This window comes from Mobula hypostoma, chromosome 21, assembly GCF_963921235.1.
Source record: "Mobula hypostoma chromosome 21, sMobHyp1.1, whole genome shotgun sequence".
NCBI classification, from domain to species: Eukaryota; Metazoa; Chordata; class Chondrichthyes; order Myliobatiformes; family Myliobatidae; genus Mobula; species Mobula hypostoma.
The window spans coordinates 25,042,676-25,053,833 of record NC_086117.1 but is presented as its reverse complement, the minus strand read 5'-3'; the positions used below and the strand labels follow the sequence as shown (position 1 = coordinate 25,053,833).

At 37.5% G+C, this 11,158-nt stretch overlaps 1 protein-coding gene across 2 annotated transcripts in view; it reads right to left on the bottom strand.

Annotated features, from left to right (window-relative positions):
* Window positions 1–4,343: 4,343 nt before the first annotated feature.
* The window catches only part of gle1 (GLE1 RNA export mediator), a 52,805-nt gene continuing 45,990 nt past the window's right edge, over window positions 4,344–11,158 (bottom strand). For both annotated transcript variants that reach the window (XM_063073661.1, XM_063073662.1), the window contains exons 15-16: window positions 9,386–9,449; window positions 4,344–7,759 (exon numbers count right to left, since the gene is read on the bottom strand). In XM_063073661.1, coding sequence (XP_062929731.1) covers window positions 7,691–7,759; window positions 9,386–9,449 — 133 coding nt within the window. In that variant the 3' untranslated portion in view covers window positions 4,344–7,690. The remainder of the gene's footprint in view (window positions 7,760–9,385; window positions 9,450–11,158) is intronic.

The window sequence follows — 11,158 nt, the reverse complement described above, 5'->3', positions numbered from 1 at the left end:
TAAGAGACATGGAGTGTCCAAGAATATAGTTTTATAGCGATTCTGATGGATGTTAGAAGATGCAGGTTATACTGACGTCTTAAAAAAAACAACCACAAGCGATTATGCAGATGCCGGAATTCAGTGTAACACACACACAAATGCTAGAGGAACTCAGCAGGTCGGGCAGCATCTGAAAGGGAATGAAGAGTCGCTATTGTGGACTGAGACTTTTCATGAGGGCAGGTAAAGGCAGACCAGTCCTGATGAAGGGTCTCGGTCTGAAATACCGATTCTATTCCTACCCATAGACGCTGCCTGACCTAAATTCCTCCAGCATTTTGTGCATGTTGCTGTTAGAAAACAACACGTATTCAGGTCCTGTTTTTCATAATCAGGTCACCCTGAGTATTCTAACAGCTAATGAGGTACATTTTTAAGTGTAGAATCTGATATAATGTATGAAATACTATGGCCAATTTACAGCAAGATCTGACAAGAGGATCACAAGCAGGCGTTAAACCAGAGGGAATTAGTGACCAGAGGACCGGAAAGGAGTCCTAACACTAGGAGTTGTATAAAGGAATTCATCCCAGCTGCAGGATTCCCCCCACTAATAAGTCTATCAAGTTGCTCCACACACTCGCCTTCCTTCCATTGTTTTGCCGCATGTTTATACCTTTTAACATCGTCTTAAAACGGATTCTAAGGTTAACTACGTTTCCCCTTTAAGTGGACTTGATTTTTCCCTAAACGCCACACGTAATTCATTCCCAAACCTAATCACGCACCCCCTTGCATTGTGCACACTGCACCAAATATCTGCAGAGGCACAATACCACAGTTGCACCATGGAAGGCACTTTGGGAAATGCAGTTTACAACCTGGCAATTGTTCCAGTTACTCAGCACTTTTTGTCGCCTGTATTGGAATAAAGCGATTATTCCTGAAAGGATTTTCTTTTTCTGATCTTACGAAAGACCTACTATCTAGAAACAAAAAATATTTAACCCCCCCAGCCAGTTTCCCCAATTAGTACTTGATTATCTCTGTGTATCATCAAGAATGTTTGTTGCTGCTGTAGTCATCATTTCCATCCTCAAAAGCGCAGATTTGATTATTTTCTGTCACTTTCCTCAGATTACACTTCCATGTCGAATTTAGGATACTGAACAACCATATACAATCCAACATCTGCTGTGAACGTGTACCAACCATTCAAAATATTTTTAAAAGTGAAAACTTTTATATCTTAATTTATACTGAATAATTAAGCAGGGTCTAGGATTTTTTGCCTCAAAACTACACCTTGTGGGCAAACACAGTGAAGGCACAGGGGTTAAGAAACTTGGTTACACCAAGTTCAATATTAAATGTACTTCACCATTCTTAGTATTAGGATGTTTCCAAGTATTGGCAGCAATTTCTCATCTGTACTTAATCACAGCAAATCAATTCAGAAAGCTGCATCACTATCTGCATTTATTTCACCTGTTTTGTACACAAGTCTTACTAACTTACTCTGGTTAGGCACAAGTACCGAATATTGCTGATGAGTAAATGTTTTCATTAAGACAAATGGATGAAGAGCTAATGGAATCACAGGAAAAAGAATAAAAAGCCCACCGGGGCCTCCTTGTTTTCTCTCCTCCCACTTGCCAGCCCTAACACCACCTCACCCTCTGATCTTTTATCAGAGACCCCACATCATCGTCAATACTTTTCACTCCACTACCTCTTCTGACTTCCCTTTCCCCATTCCATTAGGTCCAGACCTTCTCCCCATCTCTGCCACCATCCTTCTCCGACAGTGAGCGAAGGCCCCACCTTGGTACCCCTGCAACGACAACTCGATGAGTTCCAGGTTGGTGCTGAACTTTTCAACTTCAATTAAGGAATCTCACCCCCACTTACTAATGGCCATTTAACCACATCACCAGCATTCCTTACACTTGGCATCCCTTCTGGCCTCTTATCCCCCTTGATCTTTTCATTTCTGATTGCTACTGTGATTTTGACCACCTTGACATCACCACACCCCTCACCTATTCAAATCTTACTCCCTCCAAACTCCAATGTGTATTCCTGTGGCATTTAAAAATGTTGATACAATCACTAACATAAATGTACTGAGTATTTTTTTCCTTTAAGTATACTCTTAACTGCCTTAACAGTTACTGCCAATATTTAACCTCTATGCTGCATCAGCCACCACAGTCTCAAACTATGTATTTTCTCTGCCACAACCCCTTGATAGGCACATAATTGGAAAACAATCTGCAGAAACAAGAATAGATCTAACTATCAAAATCTCTGTAAAAGCAATTTTGCTAGAGCTGCGGTTCCTTACCACCAGGACACAAATTCAATGTCAAGTTGGCAAAATCTAGGCAAGGAACTGTCAACACTCACATAAAATGCTTCCATACCTTCAATATCACATAATTACTCACCCTAAATAGGGAACTAAAATAAAACAATAGAGAAAAGATTATCCTATGTTTTTATATCTTTAAACAAAGAACTGTACGTGTCAGCTGTGGTTGTGGACAGCACTCCAGCTCTGAAGGTCATGGGTTCGTATCCTGCGCCAGACATTTGAGAACAGAAGCAAACATTCCAGGGCAGTGTTTAAGAATTACTGCTCTCACTTTTGGATAAGATTTTAAAATTGATTTTTTCCTCTTCCCTCATTTGGATGTGAAATATTCCATGAAAACAAGTGACAGATTTTTCTCTAATACTCTTGCCAACATTTAAAGACAATATTCTATTTATTATGCTAACATGCACAGAAACTTGCTGTGTCCAAATTGATGGCTTGGTTTCTACAAAATTACATAATTGGTGTATAGAACATAGTTCTCCACAGTTTTGTTAAAATTCAAAAGAACCTGGCAATTCAACCAGAGACCAATATGACTCAGCTTGGGTTGAGTGAGTTTTGGGGGCGGGGGGGGGGGACTACAAATCATCCAGCTTCAGTACAAATATAAATTATCTCTAATAATTTCATAATAAAACAAATCACTTCCCTTTGTGGTCATGGCTGTATGCTCTACCCAAAATTGTTTGGTCCACACACTGGCAAGTCACAACAGAACAGAACAGTCTGGAGGAGACCTGAGCTGGCCAGATAAGTAAGAGTATCCAGGGTCAGGAATCCCAAGGACATTGCTCGCAGTAAAGTCTACTGGAACCTATGCTACAGGAGAAGCAGACCTTTCCTGAACAGTCTGCTACACAACTTGAGTCCATTAATACCAAATATATGTGGTGGGATAGTAAAAGATATTCTGCACTGGATTTGGTAAATCAGGTTAGTTTTCAAATTTATAACTGAGCAGATAAAAAATGCAAACAACAGGAATTCTGCAGATGCTGGAAATTCAAGCAACACACATCAAAGTTGTTGGTGAATGCAAATATCCCCTTTGCCAATCACCTGTCCAGCTCTTGGCTCCATCCCTCCCCCTCCTGTCTTCTCCTATCATTTTGGATCTCCCCCTCCCACCTTCAAATCTCTTACTAACTCTTCCTTCAGTTAGTCCTGACGAAGGCTCTCGGCCTGAAACGTCGACTGTACCTCATCCTAGAGATGCTGCCTGGCCTGCTGCGTTCACCAGCAACTTTCATGTGTATTGCTTAGATAAAAAATGCATTTTTATTTCAAAGTAAACTGTACTTATATGGATGAGTCCTTCTAAAATCATTAATAACATAACCTGAAATTATTTATTGCCTTTCAAGTACTTTTAACCTCTAAAATAGAGGTTAAACATGGTTGCTGCTTTTTTTTTAATATATAAAAGTATCCATTAAAATATTGTTTATGGGTCAACTAAATCAACTCTTTCAATGAAAAATGAAGAAATTAATCTAAAAATTTCTAGTTTGCTGGCTCAGCTGAACATTCTCTATACCCAACTGATCAGAAGGTAAACTACAATTAAAATACTCTACAAATCCTAGTTGAGTTCAATTTATGGACTCTTGATTAGCAAGTAACTTGCTTACCTTTCATTCACTGCTTCATTTGTTTCAGATCATTTGCAATAACTGATATATACCAGGCTCTTTGTATGTCCTTTCCTTACTTAAACTCACAGACTCTAATTGATTTGTTCTAAGATGTTTAAAGTACAGCATTTAAATCAAAAGGTGATGCCTCTAAAAGGCAGCATCCACCATTAAGGACCCTCATCACCCAGGACATGCCCTCTTCTCATTGCCACCAACAAGGTGGTGGTACAGGAACCTAAGACACACACTCAATATTATAGAAACAACTTCTTCCCCCAACATCAAATTTCTGAATGGACAATGAATCAATCCATGAACACTATCATACTATTTTTCCCTTAATTTTTTTATTATGTATTGCAATGTACTACTGTCACAAAACAACAAATTTCACAACATATGCCAGCAATAAAAAAAAACCTTATTCTGATATAGTGATCAAAATGCTGAATGTTTAAATAAATGAGATTACAAACCTCCAGATGCAATTAACAACACACAAAATGCTGGTGGAACTCGTCAGGCCAGGCAGCATCTATGGAAAAAAAGTACAGTCGACGTTTCAGGCAAAGACATTGACTGTACTTTTTTCCACAGATGCTGCCTGACCTGCTGAGTCCCTCCAGCATTTTGTGTGTTGCTTGGATTTCTAGCATCTGCAGATTTTCTCTTGTTTGAGATGCAATTAACAGTCATTTGCCACAAATTAACATGCAATTTACAAAGGTCTTGAAGTGGTGATCAGCTGGAACTCAGTTGATATTTCTCATTCTCCAAAGTAAAAAGGTGGATGGAGTCAACAGTGTTTTGTACTCTCTGGAAAAGACCAGAGGATCTCCCTTCTTGTCCTTCTTAACCTGCCTGCAGCTTGGCACAGTTGATTACATCATCCACCCTACATGTCAACAGAACAGGATGATCTATGCCTGCACCATTCTTATCTAGAGCCAGAAAATACTTGCTGCTACTGCTCTTTCCCTTAATTTTACCTTTAAACACGTCCTTACTGTCAATTTGCTTCCTCTCAGCAACATCATCCCAAAACACAGCACCCGCCACAAACATGCATTTAATACCCAGGTTTAACAAATCACAATTTCTATTGTCAGACTGTCTTGACCTGTGTAGGGCTGGATCTGCAGAAGTTTCTTCCAACAAGAAAATTAGGGGGAAGGAAAAGCACTTGTCACACCACCATTCTCCACTTACCAACTCACTGGCAACTTTCTGAAAGTAGAGCAAACTACTCAACCTTAGCTTCAGTCCTGACAAAGATGAGTTTGGACTTTCTTTGTGAGTCAGTTTTGGACTGTTCTATTTTCTAACTCTGCATTATCTAACTCTTCCCATTTGAGCTCATCAACTATCAAAACCCTTATTACCTTCACACGTGAATGTTTCAATATACTCCTGCCCAACTTCCCAACTGCTTTCCATCAGACAGGTCTGCTACATATAATCCAAATTGCATCATTCTAATTATTGGTCAACCATTCTATTTCAATTATATAAAAAGCATTAACTTTAAAACTCAACCTTGTTTTCAGGTTTCACCCCTTCCCATCTGTACAATCTTCTACAGCTCCTCAGATTTATCGGCACGCTTCAAGCTTTCGCCTATTCAGCCATCTTATATTGAAATCTCTCCTTCATTCAAGCTTTTAATTTTTTTCCCTTAACTCTCCATCTCATTAAAACCCTAAGTATTTAAACCAAACTTCTGGTACTGCCCCAGTACTTCCACAGTATCAATTATCTGCTTAATAATATTTGTTATACATCTGGGAATAATTTTGCTCTACTAACATTGTTACATGAAAAGTAGTACTTATTGAATCTTGCATATAGGACAAAAGTTCATTAATTCATATTGAATTATAAAGATGCAAGTCAACAATTCTAAGAAAAAAAATACATAAATTGTGCATTTTAGGAAGGTAACTTTTTCTTGACAAAAATAACACATTCAATATGACAAAGCACTATGAATGAAATCAAGTGGGATAGCATATTCTCATTTGACATTTATTTATGAATGGAAGTCAGGTACAGTATTTCCTCATACAGCAACATTTTCAAAACTATTTTCCTTGAATTGAAGAAATAGAGACTGGTATCACATGGCTACTTTCCATTTTTTTTTAAGATCTAGTTAATCTCAGTTTCCACTACTCAAAAATGCAAAAATGTATCTCTATTTAAATCTTTAAAATGATCTAGTTAAAAAATAATTTTAACTAAAATATTATTAACTTGGAAGAGATAGAGATCTTTAAAATTATAAATGGTTATGAAAAGGAAAGGTAGAAGACTATACTGCTTGTTGAGAAAGAATCCAAAACTGGGGATCTCAAAGTCAAGTCAGTCATTAATACATTTAAGAAACAAAGAACAGGATGCAGATGGACAAGGTGAAGTAGAAAGCGAGGACACTCAGGTAAAACATACAAAGCTTGGACTAGATGAGCCAAATAGTCTTTTGATTTGTGACAAATTCTATGCAATCAGAAGTTCAGTATTGACAGCTACATCTGCTAAAGTTTCATTCAGTATGCATTAGGGTAAAAAGAAATTGAAGAATAATCAGTGATAATATTAACTTATCATTTCATTCATCTGGTTTGTGCCAGTGTGCTCCACAAAGTCAGCTTATGTGAGCACAGTGCCACAAACCAGATGGACGAAATCCTTTCTCATTTGCAAGACACTTCCTAAAAGTTTCATTTAAATGCAAGATTGATCGTCCCTCATGTTATACCCGAAGTGACACAACTTCAAAAGTGTTTAAAAAAATGTCGTTGGAGGAGCAGAAAAAGCTCCTCATCCCCATCTGCCACCGTGCCAAAAAATACTTTCCAGAAGAGAGTATAGATACAATAAAGTCATTAAATAACTATTTTCCTTTAAGGAGGGGGTTCCTGACCCAGGGTCCACAGACCCTCTGTTAATGGCAAGGCCTCATGGCATAAAAAGGATTGGATATCCTTGCTTTAAAGGACGAATGTTTTTGGGGGAAGATTGGAAGATTAATGTAAAACAGCTCTCCCCACCTTTCAAGAGCTAATGGAAAACACAAAAAGTTTGCAAAACAGTATTTAAAAATGTTGCCTTCAAAAATGAACCAATAAAAAATTCACTAAATCTCAGGCAGTCATGTTACTTAAACATTCACATAAACAATGAAATCATTCATGTATTATTGCACAAGATACCACATAGCTTTTTGGAAAATTAATATGCAGCACCTTAAAGGAAATGATTCCCACAACCTGTCAATACTTTCATGAAACATTTACTGTACCTCTCCTTAAATTCTACACTTGATGCAATCTATGAGTAAAGTGGGTGCTGATATTTCATACTATAATAACCACATGATTTCATGTCACGTTACATAATCAACGCTATCACTAAACGTCAATTATAATACTGTTCCACAAACACTGCTTGCCCTCTTGTCACTTACTATCATTCAGTGGACTACAAAATTTTGAACATTAAGAACAATACAAGCAATGAGGTAACATCAGAAGTGACAAATCAAGTAAAAATGGTTTTTTTTTAAATCTACCAATCACTTAAGTTAAACATCAAAAATAATGTTAATATATTAAAATTAAAATAGAAAGTGTTTTAAACTAAAACAAATCAAATTCCCGTGGCTTGTTGATCCAGCCCTTTGCATTGTTCATGACTTCCAGAATGCAGGCTGTAGGTAACCTTTCGGTAAAGGAAAATCTTTTTGTTTCAAGCATTTCTGTAATGCAGACAGGAGAAATAAGACATTTAGAAATAGTGTTGAACAGCACAGAAACACTCCCTTCTGCCTACCATATCCTCGTAGACCTTTTCTGCCCATCTGCACTAACCCCATTTGCCTGCACTAGGTCTGCAACCTCGCTTTGCCGAGAGCCCAGAAATTGACAGCAGGGCTGCAACATAAGAACACACAATATCCAGATTCAGCAAACTCGGAGCTGGAGCTTGAACAAGATTTGGGTAATCACACCAACAAACTATGTTCAGGAGCTGCTGTTGCTGCCTCACTATCTAGATTCAATCATGACCTCTGGTCCTTCCTACCATGACCACGTAAAGTTTCTTTTAGATGCTCTGTCTTTTTTGCATGCATATCAGTACTGACTGGTAGGTTAATTGGAAGTGGGAGAGGGGTGATAGGAAAGGAGAGAACAGGTTTCTGGAAAATAAGGGGAACCAGCAGAAATTTGAAAGGCAAAATTTCTGTCATTAGAAATTATAAATATGATACAAACTGGATAAAAGTCAGAGGCAACATTACATGAGAGATTTAGTAAAGACAGCTAAATAATTTCCTTCCTTGCTTATATACAATCAGTTTTAGCCACTCTAAGGTACAAGTATAACTAAAGAAAGATCACAAAACAAGAGTTTTGCAGTGTCCTGTACAGACCTTACAGAAAATGATCATTGTTTTTCATCAGTATTAATGGCAGCAAAATTTCTGCTTTTCTAATGCATTTTATTGGCTATGAGTGGTTTGGATTATAAAGCCAAGAAAGGCACTAAATAAAACCGGCATATTTTCACTGAGCAAATGTAGCACAAAACAAGAAGAGGAAAAATATCTGTTCCTTTGCATTGATCCAACAATGAAAGCAGATTGGGCTAATCATTGCAATGTAAAGTATTATCTGTAAACTTCTGGTACCTTAATTTAATATAGTTCTTGAAAAAAGAGCTTTATATACCAGACATTCTTCATCAATAACATACAAGATTGACAACTCACATCAAGTAGATTCCACAGATATCCTGTTTTTTTTATTTTTTAATTTGTTTAGAGATACAGCACCGGACAGGCCAATAAGCCACACCACCCAACAATTCACTTATATGATCCTAGCCTCGTCACAGGACAATTTACAATGATCAATTCACCTACTTGGACTAAGTCTTGGACTGTGGGAGGAAATCCACTGGGTCATGGGGAGAACATACAAGCTCATTACAGATGGTGCCTGAATTGAACTCTGAACTCTGACACCCCAAGCTAAAAAAGCATTGTGCTAACTGCTATGTTACTTAGTCTCTCTGATCACTCCCTTGTGTGTCTTAGGATGCCAAGCTATTAAGCTCTGAAATTAAACGCCTCCGAACTTCCTTGCTTTAAATTTTGGTAGAAATACTCCTTCAAAGTCCTTAGGGACACTTTTCTCCAAAGAAGTTATATTAACTGGAAGTTGTTACTTCTATTTACCTTTTGCTGGCAAGTGTATATTCAAAATGCTTATATGGCAAAAGCAATTTTTTAAACTATAAATGTATGCTGATTGGAAAAGGCCCAGAAAATCATAGGGTAGTTTGAACTGGGAAAACATAGCACAGAGATATGAGGGTTTACCTCTAGGAACTGTCGTAACCGGATCACAGCCCCAACTTGGCCATTGCCTGTAACAGCTTCAATCCTGTGAGAAAAATAACATTAAAAAGTAATTTATTTTATTTTATTTAGATCTGTTGTATTTTTAAAAATACATACACCCACAGATCTTTTATAATCTCAGTTCACCCCAAAGATCATTAAAATCTTTAGTTTACTAAAAATGTATGAAATATAGCACTTTATTTCCACACAAAAACATCCTAGAAACAAGCAATGGAATAATGCCTTTATCTATTTTTTTTTAAGCAATTTTGGTTGAGCAATAAATACACCCAAGTTCAGCTCCAACACCAGATACAAGCTTGCTGACGACACCACAGCAGTGGGCTGTGTCAGAGATGGTGATGAATCATCATATAGGAGGGAGATTGAAAATCTGGCTGAGTGGTCTAATAACAACATCTCACTCAATGTCAATAAGACCAAGGAACTCATTATAGACTTCAGGAGAGAGAAAAACCAGAGGTCTATGAGCCAATGATCATCAGAGGTGTAGAGGGTCAGTAATTTTAAAATTCCAAAGTGTCACTATCTCAGAGTAACTGTCCTGGACCTATCATACAAATATAATTGTGAAGAAAGCACAACAGCACCTCTACTTCCTCAGGAGTCTGCGGAGATTCCACGTCATCGAAAAACTTGGCAAACTTCTATAGATGTGTGGTGGAAAGTATACTGATTGGCTGCATTACGACCTGGCATGGGAACACCAATACCCTTAACTGTACAAAAGGTAGTGGATTTGGCCCAGTACATCACGGGTAAAACCCTTCCAACCATTGAGCACATCTACATGAAACGTTGTCATAGAAAAGCAGCATCCGGGATCAAAAATCCTCACCACCCAGGCAATGCTCATTTCTCACTGCTGCATCAGGTAGAAAGTACAAGTGCCTCAGGACTCACATCACCAGGTTCAAGAACAGTTACTAGCCCTCAAACATCAGGCTCGTAAACAAAAGAGATAACTACACTCATTTACGGACTCTTATCTTGTTATTTCACACTCATTATTTATTGCAATTTACTTATATCTACACTTGCACAGCTTGTTGTCCATTGATCCTGTTTACAGTTACTGTTCTATAGATTTGCTAAGTATGCCCACAGAAAAAGAAACTCAGGGCTGCATATGATGACATGCATGCATTCTGATAATAAATTCTACATTGAACTTCTGAACTTTTTAATGGTCCGATTCCCAAGAGTGTAAATGACCTCACTTGGGAAAAGATTAGAACTCCCAGACAGTGGTGCTAATATAAAACTCGCCAGTACTCAAGCCTCCCAGATTGTTACTGGAAATCATAAGTTTTTAAATGAAGATGAAAATCAAAAGGCAAAAATAAGTTTGCATTGATGGAATGAATCAAAATTAGAACTATATTAGCACAGGTGAAAGATTTGTATCAAGATAGATTTTCAAATGGAAGAAAATGTGAGAAATCTGATATGTTGTGATGTATATGTAAAAACAACTCAAACACAAATGAGTTAAAATACCAGATAATTTGATTATATGGGTTTTGGTTCAAGTAGAAATGTTGACAAGATACATAAAGAGTAACATTCATCTTGATTAAGGTTATCGATTCAAATTACACACGAATATGCTATCCAGAATCACATTCCCTGTACATTGCCAATCATATTGGTGTCAGAGGTATTACCTTTCAAATGAGAAGGGGAACTAGATCCTTTTTAGCTTCTCAATTGGTCTTTGCAAACCCC